Below are 14,898 nucleotides of genomic sequence, written 5' to 3'. Positions count from 1 at the left end.
ATCCTGTAAGAAATTGTGGAATGCCAAGGACAGCAGAGAAGGGAAATCAGAGAAAAGATGATGTCCAAGAAGATTGGTGAAAATATTGCAGTTTGTTTGTAAATCTCAGTGATTTGTTAACTGTGCCACACTTGCCTTTATCAAGAGACATGCCTATGAACTTCAGGTTGAGTGCATTGTTTGCAGTGGTTTTCCTTTCTGTATGAAATCTGAGGTGTGTATACACAAGTGCAAGAAACTTAGCACTGAACAGATCATGTAAGTATTCAGTAGTTTTGTGTAAGTGTCAGTTCTTCATATAAAGTAATGTATAGCTTTAAGAGGTTTAGTCTGGACAATATTGACTGTTACTGCTTTGGATGATTTTTTTTAATAGATGTTTGGAAACTGGACCTTTGGAACACTGGTGTTTACTGTGCTTGTATTTACGGTTACATTGAAGGTAAGGCATGCTGTGTTCTATCCACTGAACCTTTCTGGGAGCTGTGTTCTAATTGATGCTTACTTGTATCACTTTATGACCACACATTGTCCTATATTAAATTAGTTTCAATATGGATTTAAATGTATTTATATGTAGATATCACAGTATCACACAGTATCACAGTATAACCAAGGTTGGAAGAGACCCCAAGGATCATCAAGTCCAACCTGTCCCAACAGACCTCACAACTAGACCATGGCACCAAGTGCCACGTCCAATCTCCCCTTGAACACCTCCAGGGACGGTGACTCCACCACCTCCCTGGGCAGCACATTCCAATGACGAACGACTCGCTCAGTGAAGAACTTTTTCCTCACCTTGAGTCTAAACCTCCCCTGGCACAGCTTGAGACTGTGTCCCCTTGTTCTGGTGCTGCTTGCCTGGGAGAAGAGACCAACCCCTTCCTGCGTACAACCACCTTTCAGGTAGTTGTAGAGGGCAATGAGGTCACCCCTGATCCTTCTCTTCTCCAGGCTAAACAATCCCAGCTCCCTCAGCCTCTCCTCATAGGGCTTGTGCTCAAGGCCTCTCCCCAGCCTTGTTGCCCTTCTCTGGACAAGTTCAAGTGTTTCAATGTCCTTCTTAAACTGAGGGGCCCAGAACTGGACACAGTACTCAAGGTGTGGCCTAACCAATGCAGAGTACAGGGGCACAATGACCTCCCTGCTCCTGCTGGCCACACTATTCCTAATACAGGCCAGGATGCCATTGGCCCTCTTGGCCACCTGAGCACACTGCTGGCTCATGTTTAGGCAGGTGTCAATCAGCACCCCCAGGTCCCTCTCTGTTTGGCAGCTCTCCAGCCACTCTGACCCCAGCCTGTAGCTCTGCATGGGGTTGCTGTGGCCAAAGTGCAGCACCTGGCACTTGGACTTGTACAGATTTTGTTGTCTATGTATGTAGATTTTGTTATCTATGTATCTATGTATGTAGATTTTGTTATCTATGTATTCTTGGCTGTGGCAAACATTGAATTGCTTTGTTGGGTATTTTTTAGTTAATTCTGTGTATAATCATTCCCCTTTTGCAACAGATGTAATTTTATTTCCTCTTCTGCTGAGTATTCTATTGCTGCTAGATAGTAATAACACCATATAATCTTTTTTTCAGCTTGCACTAGATACACACTACTGGACGTGGATAAATCACTTCATGATCTGGGGATCACTAGTATTCTACATTATCTTTTCTCTGCTCTGGGGAGGAATTATTTGGTATGAACCATAATATGAATTGCATCACAAATACTACTTCTGAAACAGTTTTTATAAAGTTGTTACTCATTTAACTTTAGCTTTTATGTATTGCAGAACTCCCAATATCAGTCATATTTTAAGTACACCAGTGATGGTAATTACAGTGTGCTTGAATGGCTACTAAAATATTCTTAGAGAAGGATGTGAAGGACTGTCATACCTCAGACCACCACTGAGGCTTATTTCAGTAGTGTTGGTCAAAAAGCAGTCCAAGGCTTGGTTCAAGGAGCTGAGGCCGCCTGTCTGAAGCAAAATACATAGAACACATAGAATAAACCAGGTTGGAAGAGACCTTCAAGATCATCGCGTCCAACCCATCAACCAATCCAACACCACCTAAACAACTAACCCATGGCACCAAACAACTAACCTATGGCACCAAAATGTCAGAGTACATCACATCTGTGCAGCTTGAGGCTAGCCACTATGCTTGTCTTAGGGCAAACTAGCTTGTAGCAGTCTAAACTAGAGCCAGGGAGTGGAACTCACATAGAATTTGTGTGAGTGGCCGTGAGTCCTGTGTTTAAGCTCATTATTTGCTGCCTTATTTAGCAAAGTAGATTTACTGTAGATACCTGAGCACCTGTTTATTCCACTGGTGGTAAGAAGCTTTTTAAGAATTAGTGTAACTCATGTACATAGCTGATTGAAAGTATTGGGTGGGTTTGGGTTATTTTTTGTGGTGGGGTTGGTTGGTTGGTTTTGGTGTTTTGTTATTTTGGTGTTTTGTTTTGTTCTTTCAATTAAAAATCCTGCTTACATAAACCCCAAATTTTTGGGAAGGAGATAATTTGAAACAGGTGCCAATTCTTACTATGCCTCATTTCCATCAGGAACTCAGATTTGTGTTGCTCACCTGCAAAGTGCCCACTTTCAAGGTTCTCTTTACTAACCTCTTCAGCTGGAACTGTTGTACTTTGTATATATAAGTAAATATTTTGAGGGACCAGAGAGAAAGCAGAGGCTATGTGTTGTATGGTGATTAAGGTGACATTTAATTTGGAGTAAGGCTTTGTATTTCAGCATGTCCTTTGCAAATGAGTACCTGCCTGGCAACATCTTGGATATTCATAGCCTCTTTTCAGTAAGATCAGATCTCAGTTTCTTCATCATTGGAATGAAAACAGTTTGCAGAAGTGATGTTTTTCCCTGCTAATGTTTTACAGCCAGCTAGCATTGCTGCATATTAGAGACATAACTATTTACATGCATCAATGTTTCCTAGGATTACGTTATTAGATGGCAAAAACTTCTATCCAATTTTGGATACATTCCAGTGTTGTTACTAACTGTCCCTTGATCTTTGCTCTTAGTAAACATGGTCTCTGGTTGCCATTATACAGTGATGGTGTTTTAATGACCAGACAACTGCCATGGAGATACAGGGAAACATGGAAGTGAAAGCAGTGAAATTGGTGGCAGGTAGAGAGGTAGTGGCTGGGTTAGGGTGAATAGCACGAACCCATCCGAAGATTAGAGGAGCTTGAGAGGTATGAAGAAAGGTGTGCTGAGTGAGCTCTAGTTTGAGGACACATACAAACAAGTGCATGATGGAAAAGAGGAGGAAAGTAATAGGTGGGATGCTGAGAAGAAAGGTAGAAAATACCTGGGACAAGATAAGGAGGAGGTGGAAGAACATAAATGGAATAGGAATGTAACTTAGTTTATCTCTGCAAGGGAGAGACAGCTTGAAAGGAAGGACAGCATGGTATTTATTTCCTGCAGCCTGGAAGACAAATATAAAGCAGATCACTCTACTTACTGAATGTTTAGGTCTTTTGAGAAAACTAAGATGGATGAACTCCCACAAACTGGGAAGTTGAACATGCATCATCAGGGTCACAATTTTTGTATTTAACATTGCCAGGCTTTATTTTGTGTATTCATGTGCAATATCTATTTACTCTTTTTTTTCTTCTTTTTTTTTTTTTCCACTAGGCCTTTTTTCAATTATCAGAGGATGTATTATGTGTTCATGCAAATGCTGACTAGTGGTCCTGCATGGCTGGGTATAATTCTGCTCATAACTGTTAGCCTTCTTCCTGATGTTCTCAAGAAGGTCTTATGCAGACAGTTATGGCCTACAGCAACAGAAAGAATCCAGGTAACAATATTTTTCATTGTGGAATTAGTTTTTGTATCACAAGTCTCTAATAATTATACCTCTTTCAGGCTTGGAGACAAGATTAGAACAGGGGTTCCCTATCTGTGGTGTATATCCACTGGCTGTATACCAGCCACTTCTGAGCACTGTGGTGAAAGAATCTGTAATTCAGATGGTGGTATTTACCTGAACCCTGGGGCAACCCCTGGGCCTCCCTACCAGCAACCAAGGGGAAATCAGCTGATGAGGATTGTGGGAGACAGATACAGGGCTCAACATGATTCCTGATTTGAGAAGATAAGAACAATTACAGGGGATTGGGATGTTGGTGAGGGTGTAGATAAGAAGCACTTACATTGGCCTGGACAGCAGTTGTTCCTGCTGTTGTGGAGCATTCAGAGGCCCTGAATTGAGGTAATTGCCTTTCATACAAAGTCCACTCTATAACGTGGACATTTTGGCATTTACTGTGTAAGCTGAGCGTAGTCCCAGAACACCAGCTAAACTAACCTAAACTCAAAATGAAACCGTTAGGAAAGGAGCATATGAGTTTACTGAAATCTTCTTGAAACCAGGGATTTGTATAAGCAGTTGCCATCCTGTACCAAGGGACTCTAGAACTGCATGTGTGTTCATAATTGAATAAGTCTATAATTTGTACATTTAAAATAAATGTGATTAATATATAGGGTTTTGGTAAATTCCTGCCAACATTCACATTGTGTGATCTGTGTAATAGAATGCTTCCTTAGCAACCTGTGCTTGCTACCAAAAAAAGTATTACAAATTGTTAGGGTTTTTTTCCCTCTTATATTTGAACTTACATTTTGCCTGTTTTGATACATTAGGTCTTAAAATGTGCCTTGCTGTGCCAATGGGAAAAGTATTTTGAAACCTGTTGTTGCTTCTCTTCTGATAAGCCTAAAAGGGGAGACCATTGTGTAAATAAAAACTTACTCTGATGAGGCTAAAAGTGAAGCCAGGTTCTGTGGGGTGCATGGTACTATTCTGAGGTCAACAAACCAGCCCAAATAGATGATTTTACCTGTATTTTTTACCCCAGCAAACCTTCATATATATATTAGAAGGTGAAGGGCGGTACAGAAGTTGAACCTGAAATTTAATGTTATTACACTTTGACTTTTTCAGCCCTAGTGCCACTGGTAGGCTACAATAATGGGTTACCAGTGACTGTGTAGTGATTAGTTAGCATTTTGATGTTTATTCTAGATAGACTTTTAAGAGGAAAGAAACAAAGGAACTTTACTTTTCCCTTTGGCAAAGGTAAAAAAATGCTCTCTTATACTTGCAAAGCAAAAGCCTTTGCCACTGTTTTGTGTTCTTTGAATGTACACTTAGGAATATGCCCCACTTCAGGAAGACAGGAAAGAATAAAGAATGGCAGAAAAGTATTCCTAGTCAGATCAGCATTTAGCATCTTTCTATTTAAGTGTCTTTAATAGATGTCTCTGCCATATATGCTACTTGTAAAAGAAGTTGCTCTCAATATAGGTTCTGCATGCTTACAGTCTAAGGAGAGAGAAATGTCAAAGAAACAAGCTAGGAAACAAAAGCCCCAAATAGGCATTCCACATTTCTTACAGACATTGTATGTTAGTCCTGGAAAATGAATCAGTTGTAGAGCAGACTTCGGGCTTAACAGTGGCAATATTCATTTTTTTTAACAGATCATAGAAAATCTGACTTTTAACCAGATATATCCCTTGTGTTTCTTCTTCCGTCTGTTTGTTTCTTCCTGTCTTCCAACCTGCTTTGTCTAAATAACTGCTACCTTGCTTTACACATAAATGATGTGCACGGTTACATTCTACCATCTTCTGGGGAAATCAGACTAAACATCAGTGCCTTTCTGTTGAGCAGTCTACCATCTTTATGCTTTCTCAGACTTCAAGCAGTCTAAGTTTCTAATGGAACAAAAGGTGACTTTTTTTCTGCCTTTCTGCATGCTTAGCTGTTTAATTCAAAGGACAGTAAAAAGTTTATCATCAGAAGTTATTTACCATACTCATCTCCATTTCTGATTCACATCAAGAATACACTTTTTTAGTCCATGTTTTTCCTTCTGTTTATCTCAAAGATTCTGTCAATCATTGTCACAATCCATCACTGTCACGATCACTATCATTTTTGTCACTGTTGTTAGCAAATTTTACGTGGTGTTTCTGTTTCAAGAATCTAGGATACTCAGATCCTCATTTTAATCATTGATCTTTCTGTAGGTGAATGTATGTCATGTTTGTGTTATACCTGAGTAAATGGAATACACTTTGCCACACAAAGAAGTGATAATTCTGATTATGCTGATGTTTCTAGTGTAAGACAGAAAAACGCAGTACTGGAAGCTATTTAAGCAGTCTTTGTAATATATTCATAAATCTGCTCATTTTTCATTAAGTTACTTCCAGCATGCATTTAGAAACTGAGTATTCTTTATATTCCATTCTATAAAATTCTGTGCTGTATAAGAAATGCTAATAAATCTTGGGTTCCCTACAGTCTACAGAAAAAGTCCTTTTGACTTAATACTAGGAGACTGTTGGTTTCTGTTGTAGGTTGTGTATCTTTATTTCTTAACTGGTTAAGATAAAAAATACTTTTCATCTTTCCTCCCTTCAAAAATGTACAGTCAATACAAATTACTGTCATGATGGAAGTCATGGGGAAAACACATCCAGTTTTTTTTACTACTGAAAATTCTGGCTAAAACTGGCTTTTAAGCACCTTAGGACTGGTTTGAACTTTTAACCAATCACTTTTAAACTTACCATATTCCTATAAGCCATATTATTTCCTTTGTATTAAAAGGACTAGCCGCCACTTCCCAAGGTGACTGAATTAGCTGTCCTCAGACAGCAGTCATGTAAAGCTTTGGAAGCAATTCTTATGCCTCTAAATTTTTCAGTTATCTGAGTGGATGATTGTCTACATCATTACTGTTTAGAGGTTTTTAAATATCCAGTTCTGAGTTTTACTGAAACAGTGTTTCATTTATTTTATATATATATATATATGTATGTATGTGTGTGTATATGTATATATATATATATATACACACACACACTTCTATGTATGTGTATATGTGTGCATGTATATCTATCTTTATATATACACATCTGAACTGTTGGCTTTCTTGGGCTAAAATGTTAATTCTGCAAAAGCTTTGGAGGAATCTGTTGTCTTTTGGTAATTTCAATCAAATTCTGCTCAGATATGCCAGTGACTCTTTGGCTCAATGAAACAAGCTGAATTTCATGCTTTAACTGGAAATTGTGCAGCTGCAAGGTTTCTTTCAGCCTTTTCTGTAAAAAGAAACAGGATTTTTTAATATATATCCAATCTGCATTAATTGACTCTGTTTCCTTTTCCTTTATTCTACTTTTATTAATAAAAGCTCAGTAGTTCTGTTATGGATCACATAAATCCACTTTAAATTATCCTCTTTCTCCTTTTTGTGATTTTCCCTTTGATTGATAGTGTTTCAGCAATTCCAAATACTTCACAACTGAAAAGTCAGGTGTTTTATTTCTGAGCTGTAAATAACTTCTGTGCATTCATCCCTTCTAAGAAATATTTTTCTCCTCACTTTTGATGGATGCTTTTTTACTTCACTTTCACTTCAGTCACAAGATCGGCCCACCTACCTCATTATGAGATCTCTACCTTTTGCTGTGCTTGGGGAAATGCAGAGTGGTACTTTGGCTTGGGGAAGCCTCTCTGTGGATTCATCATTCATTTTTTCCTTGATGGGCTTAAGCTGCTATTGAACAACTGCACAAGGCTCTTAGAAAACTGGTCACCAGTAAACTGTTTCTGTTGTCCTGTGCTGGGCACCTCTTCCATGGAACACAAAGAAATGGATCTTGCTTTTACAATATTTGAATCTCATGGAAGAAGTAACACTAGTAACTCCTTTTCCTTCTGTCCCCATGGTGCGATAACTAAGCTGTAAGTGAGCCTTCATTAGCCCCATCATCTCCATGTGTAGCACTCCCTTCAGTGTACCAGTTGTTCTAAGGAGTAGTGAAGCAGGATGTCTGCTCTTTGATTTAGAATCAGTTTGTCCTTAGATCTCAGGGACCTCTCCTATTTAGTACAGGTTGTTGTCAAAGGGGCAGGACACAAAGCCCACAGTACTTAGTCATGGTATGGTTAAGTGCTTCTGAGAGTAATTATGTGTTTTTAAAAACTTTGAAAAGTAATAAAAAACTTCCTCAGATTGGCTCAAAGGATTAACCTCAGGATCAAGAAATAGTTCTACACTGGATAATCTTTCTTTTTTTAAATCTATCCAAAAATCCTTCAGGACTTTGCTAAAATAGTTACATTTGTGCCAAATGGTACGATTCATTCACATTTCCCTCTTGTATTCAGCAAGTGTCTCACTGTTTTTCCTCATCCTTGCAGAAGAGTAGGAGACATAAAACAGCCCTAAATACACTGGTGAGCAGCGATGGGCCGCTTCTTGAAGGAAATGTTTCAGCTTCCGAGCCGTAATTAGATCAAAGCTAGGTAACAGTACTGTACGTGTTGCCAGTTTGGATTAATTTCTATTGGTGAACTGTGCTATTTACAAATCAACTGTTTCCTCCAGAGTTTTTGATGTACTTTATCAATATTGATACAAAATTGTTATTTCACTTGGAGAGCATAGTTTTGGCAGGAGATGTTCCATGCAACAGGTAAGATCTTTTTTGTCTCCGACCCTTAGTGTTGTAATGCAAAACAACGAATCAATACCACCTATATTAAAGTGCTATAAATACAATGTTACGTATAGGTGCTGTGTGACATTTCTTCTATAAGAACTGCAGTGGTTATTATAGTGTGCTCACATTACCTCATGGTGTAGAACACAAAGTCAGAAGTAATTCTCACACAGTTTATCTATTGTTTGTCATGCACTTGAATACATACATAGAGCAAATGAAAATGGTAAGAGAGGAAGATAACCATACAAAAGGGAGTGAGTGAGTTACAAATAGGACTGTGAGTCGGGAGGCTGGAACTGTGTCTCTGACAGTGTACCACAGCAGTGTTGTCTGTATAGACCAGTGCATTGCTGCATCACTGCCTTGAGTCAAGAGAGAAGTGTGTTAGTCTTGCTACATACCTGAGACAGCAGCATGAATGGTGAGTTCCTAAATCCTCCAAACATTAGGGCAGCAGAATGATGCTTTACATCATCTCCTTGCTGTGCCACTGATTACGTGAACAAATAGAAGTGAGAAGTACGCTTTTTACTCAGATACACTCCCACAGGGATGTTGCATATGCTCCAGTGCCTTTGTGCTCTTCTGACCCCCAAAACAGCACATGAAGAATTAAGTGAAGGTACAAAGTACCAGTATATGAAGAGGACAAATGCAATATAATGTGCTGATGTGGGCTGTAGGGTATTAAGTAATTGAGAAGTGCTTTTGGTTTACTCTAATTGACTACTAAATAAATAGTAGAAAACCCCAGCCTTCTTGCATAGCTTCAGGCATGGCAGATTGAGAGAGCTTGCTTTGGAGCTATGTGTAGAAAAAACATGTTTTCATTTTTAGACAGCATATGTTAATTAAAATGCTTCACTTTCTAGTTGGAAGAATAGGAAAAGTAATTACCATGCAGTGAATGAATACTTGGACATTTCCAAAGCAAAGTCTGCTAGTCTGTTATCTGGCTATCTACATTTTTCTGTGTCAGTGTTGGTATTTGGTCTCTACACCTGTTGAAAGGAATCCAGACCACAATGTCAGTGAACAGTTGGGTAAAGTGTGCTGACTTCTCCAAGATTAATTCCTGTAAGAGAGCTTTCTGATTGCTCTTATGCAGGAGTTGCATTTCACACTTGACATTGTCACAGAAAGTGTAATATTGACTGTCAACCAAACTCTTACAAGCAACATCATTAATATTTATTTTGTGATTTTGTACCTTTTGCTGTTGCTGCTGTTAACAGAGAAGGAGCAAGGGAATGATTGAAAATAGAGGATTAACTGGCTTAATGGAGAGAGCGATTGATAACACTGTTTTGACTCATGGTTATAATGCATTTGTATCTCAAGTACCATCCCACAACCTCCATATCTCTATACCTGGAAATTATATTTGCACATCGTAAGAAGAATTAGATAAACTCCTTGAGGGAAGTGCTGTGCTAATTTTCTTGTTGTTTGAGTGTTCCAGGGTCTTGCAGTGTTACTGTAGTCCTGAGTAGTTCCTGAGTGGAAATGCTGATTCTGCCAGACTATGGAGTTACTACATCATACAGATAAATGTTAATGGACAGACCAAGACAGTATTGTGATGGGCAGTATAAATGGCCTCTATAGCTGCTACATGTAACCTACACAAGTCCAAAATCAGATGCTGCTTAGAAGTACAAAGCGAGGGCATTCAACCTCTGGAACTTCAATCTATTAGCACTAACCTACTGTAAAGAATTCCCTGTCTTTAGAAGTATGGGGCAAAGTACTTGAATCTGTTCTGTCTTTAGTGAAGACTTCTTATGGGGAATTTTAGGAAGTTCAGATGGAGACGTACAAGGAGAGATTGCAAATTGAAATAGAAACCTGATTTAAAACAATTCAACTTGAAAGCAGTCCTCGGTGTATTCATCTGTTCTCTAAAGAGCCTGTAATCAGGTTTAGATATCATGTGTAAAATTATGCCTGGTTCTGTGGGGCTTAATATAAGACTAATCATGTTGAAAGTGGATTGCTCAGCAATATGAGGGGTTATACTTTTACATGAAACAAACAGGCAGAGTGGTGATCTAGTGGAAAGCTTATTTATGCCAAGGGTTGAACAGCCTTACAAAAGAACACGATTGTACGCTTTTAGTTCCAAAGTCATCTATTTACTCTGTGTGTGTGTTTGTTTTTCCCTTTAACAGAATGCATCAAGGCACTGTCAGGAGCATATCTCAGAATTCACACCTCTTGCCTGTCTGAAAAGCCCAAGATACAGGAGCAGTGACTGCAGCAATTCCCCAGCAAGAAGGTCTAATTCTCGTTCTAAAAAAATGATGTTTACGCACTGGAGAGGCATTGATTATTCAGTACTTCCATCTGTCTTTGGCTATTCAAATAAGAATTGCCATTCCAGTGCAGGCTACAGCTACAGTGGGTCAGGTTTGGAAACATCTGTATGACAGAACACCGAGTCAAGCCTTTAAAAACAGTTTTGTTGTTTATTTCTTTTTTTCAGTAAATGAAACATGTCACAAAGATATTAAACTATACTTGGGTTTTGCTGTCTGTGAGGTAGTGTTCAGGCAAACGGGATCAAGAGCTAGAAATATGAACCCTTCCAGGCCGATAGGCCTCTTTTTGTGTTTCGAACTACTGGAGCAATGAACAACCTGCACAGTCTGGTACTGTGAGACTAGTAGCACTAAAAATTCTCTTCATCCTGTGTCAAGACTTCTGTGCATTTACTGCTTCTGTCATCTTTAGTCATTTTCTTTATTGAAGTGTATAGTTCCAGTCAATGACTTACATTTTGAGATCAACAGTTTTAATTTCAACCAGAAGTAATGACCTCAGTTATCTCCCATGAAAGTCTCCTAGAGCATATTTAACAAGTGCTTTTTCTGATTTTATTCTGTCCTTTTTCTTTCTTTGCTCTTTCTGTAGAACAAACTGGTGTTTCCTCTGTGCAAATCTGCTTTCAAGAAATACTCTCTAATGTTCACTTCCCTGTAAGTGGCCAAATCAGGACAATGTCTGGTTTTCAAGTTAATTTTCTCCCATAGAGAGGCGAAACAATCCTTGAGTAGAGTATGTACAGGCTGTGTAAAGTCAAGTTGGCTGTTAAATAGGTATCTGCTCAAACTGAATGTAAGCATTTTGCCTACAAGGCCTTTCTGTGTTTGTCAAGATGCAGATTACCTGGTGTTCCCATGTCCTATCCCTGTGAATGTAAAATACGCATAGCTGAAAGTATTGCACATTACACTTTTTTGGACACTTTTCTTTTCCCCCTTAATAGGAGAAAGACTATTTTTACAAATAAGTGTCTGTTTTTCCAAATTTACTGTCTGAATTAGTTTTCTGAATTTTTATTTTCCTGTGTGTATGGTTACTGCTGGCTTGGCAGATGTGTTGCAAAGCACACGAGTGTTGACTTTTGCAATCAAACCACAAGGTGGCACACGGCTGTTTACGAACAGTTGGACCTTTGTTGTGACACGGAAACCAGTCTGCGAGGATTCTGTTCAAATCACTTCCAGATTGACAGCCAACTTGCACTTTTCTTTTCTCTGCTACATTTATGTTACCTTGCACTAATTCAGCTATTAGCTGTGTCCCTGCCCCCTTCTTTAGTCCAGTGTTTTATTTTGGGGTACAAAAATACCTGAAGGAGTAATCTGATTCCAGTCAAGTTCAGCCTGCTCTTTAGAACTGGTTTATAACCATTGTCATTAAACACCTCTGGGAGGACATTAGCTAAAAATTTATTTCAATGTGAAAACACAATGTTTGGAATGAGAGCTGCAGACATTATTGGAAGATCTGGCCAGAGACTGTTAGTTGCCTTTTGACAACAGTAGGGTGGCATAGGAAAAACTTTTGTGTTAAATGAACAAAATATCCACAGCAGAGGCGAAACAGTTTACTTAATTTGCTTGTTTGGAAAAAGAAAAGAAAAATTAACTTGCTAGGAAATGTTTCTCTCAATATTCCAAGTAATTTTCACATTAAACAGTAGAATACTATTGAAGTGCCCTGGGACAAACAGAGATTGTAAAGTGATTGTGAAATTTGCAGTATACCAAAGATAAGAGAATTGTATAAAGTCTAATGGTGAGCACCACCGGTGAAGGTATTTTAACCACTTAACCATGTAGCACTTTTAAGTTTCAAAGAATGTCTGCATACCAGTAACGTTTTGAAATCCATACTTGTGTGTGGCTGTGTGTACATATACTTGCCATTACAGACTTGAATGTTGGTCAGTTAGAACCGTCCCCTACATAAAACACTGGTGTATATATTTTTAAAATGTTAATATGGGTATAAATTTTATACCAGTAGCAGTGACAAATTTCTTGTGTGTAGCTAACAAGTTATTTGTAATGTATTTTTTAGAAATCTTAAAATGGCCTTTGCACTGAAGTATTTTTCATACTGTAGCTATTTATAAACCTGGTTTATGCACACATTTGTTAACACACCATTTCTTTCTTTTTTTTAAGTATATGTTTTGAAGGCTTCTTTTTTTTATACCTATGAGTTTTGGCCACTTAAATTTAGCTTAGAGTGGAGTTGTGGCTGAATGTGAAAATTCTGATGAATGTCACGTTAGAGATACAGGTCTGTTGCTCTGTCGGTCTCGCTCAAACTTGACGTTTTGTTGGTACTTGTGATAGCGGTGGTTAGAGCGCTGTACTTGCAGTGCTAAACTATTATTGCTACCTTTTTTACTCTATAAAGCCTCCTGCTTTTTTTACTTTTCTGATTTCCGTCTTTTAGCCTTAAATAAGGAGATTTTTGCTTGATGTTTTTGAAAATGCTGCATTCTGCTGTTCTGCCTACTAACAACGCAGTTCACTGCAAACTTTGTGTAGCCCTGCTCTTAGCAATTGACACTCTTATTCAGGCTGAAACATCTACATAAATGCTTGGGAAACGTTCGTTGAACACGTCAAATTTTGGAGGAGGAAGAATGCTTTTATTTAGGTGGAAGTTTCTGCTTCTTTGGTTTAGCAATACTTTTATCTTTCAAAGTTGGTGCTGTTTGTTAAAATAGACTGTTTAATGGGGGGGGGGGGATACCCACAAACCAAAACACCACAACACCAACACGTAAAACATAACTGAGTTTCACTTGATGTGCTTTTGCTTCAGTCTTTGTTACTATTGCCATGCAAACCTAGACCACTGCAGCAGGGTTAACTTGAAGTTTCATTGTAAATGGATCAGACAATACAAAGACTGAAAAAGTAGAAATTAGATCAAAATGTAGTAGAATGCTTTATTATGGATGCGACATTACAAGGAGATGGATGACTATGTATTAAAAATAAGAATGAAAGGGGGGAAAGTATAAAAATCTATATAACTTCCTAACTTGCCTTGTTTGAACTGTTGCAGCTTTAACAGCATAATGTCTCCATAACTGCTTCTGTAAATGTCTTGAAACTGGTAAGCACTAACCAAATGTATGTGAAGACTTAGAAAGTATTTTGACTTTTCAGCCACTGAAGTTCATATATTCCTGCAGTGGCTTGTAGCAAAAGACCTCTTTTGGTTTACCATGTACAATAATTGTTTGTTCAGCCACTTAATGTAACAGCTTACAGTTTACGTTCTTGCTTGCTTTAGCCTGTTTGTCTTGACCCAACTGGCTTGCAAAAATAAAAAGAAGAATCAGCTTCATTGCGCAACTGCACTACTTTCCTTTTGGAAGCCAGTGTGATCATTGTGCTCATGCTACTGTCTCTGTTAAAAAAAGCTTTAATGGAAATTTGTGAAAGTATTATGAAAGTGAAAAAGTACGTGATTCTACTTTGCAGAATAATCAAACATCAGTTTATATAGCTTTAATATTTTCACCTTCTGAAAATTCCCAGAGTTTTAATCTGCATTGTGTCTGACATCAGTTCTGTGCTATGTTCACATTGCATTTTAAATGCCCTTTCAGGAGCTCATGTAAAGTAGAATCCGCGGAAGTTGCTGTATGGGGGCTGGCGGTAGTTACCTGTGCGTTATACATTAAAGATTTCTGTAGTCATCAGCACCAAATGCTTATTTTTAATTGTACACTTATAGGTGCATTTATTTGCAAATAAATCAGCCTTCAAGTCTAATGTTTAGATTATCCTATACCACTTCACTTACTTGAGTTGAAGCGTCAGTGTGTGAATACATTACTGTAAGGTTTCTTTTCAGTGCTATTTTAAACGTTTATTTCTGTAGATAACCAAATGTTACTTGTTTATATTCAGTCACATTTTGGATCCTCATGTAGAATATATAAGCAGGGGACATGAATCTGCTTGCAATAAATATAAACAAACAAGACTGGTTTAAGTTTGCTCATGT

At 38.2% G+C, this 14,898-nt stretch overlaps 1 protein-coding gene across 7 annotated transcripts in view; it reads left to right on the top strand.

Annotated features, from left to right (window-relative positions):
• ATP11A (ATPase phospholipid transporting 11A) overlaps positions 1–14,898 on the top strand; it is a 138,528-nt gene extending 123,630 nt beyond the window's left edge. For 2 of the 7 annotated variants that reach the window (XR_008462331.1, XR_008462330.1), the window contains 5 exons: positions 377–442; positions 1,595–1,698; positions 3,679–3,844; positions 10,746–11,552; positions 13,948–14,898. Coding sequence is in view for 5 of the 7 variants with exons in the window: in XM_054162849.1 (XP_054018824.1) it covers positions 377–442; positions 1,595–1,698; positions 3,679–3,844; positions 10,746–11,003 (594 nt within the window). In the remaining 2 variants the exon portion in view is untranslated. Of the gene's footprint in view, positions 1–376; positions 443–1,594; positions 1,699–3,678; positions 3,845–5,695; positions 5,785–8,269; positions 8,581–10,745; positions 12,395–13,947 lie in introns of those variants that run through there. The other 5 variants (XM_054162854.1, XM_054162853.1, XM_054162851.1 and 2 more) reach the window with 4 other exon arrangements.

This window comes from Dryobates pubescens, chromosome 7, assembly GCF_014839835.1.
Source record: "Dryobates pubescens isolate bDryPub1 chromosome 7, bDryPub1.pri, whole genome shotgun sequence".
Taxonomy (NCBI): Eukaryota; Metazoa; Chordata; class Aves; order Piciformes; family Picidae; genus Dryobates; species Dryobates pubescens.
This window is presented reverse-complemented; position numbering and strand designations above follow the sequence as displayed.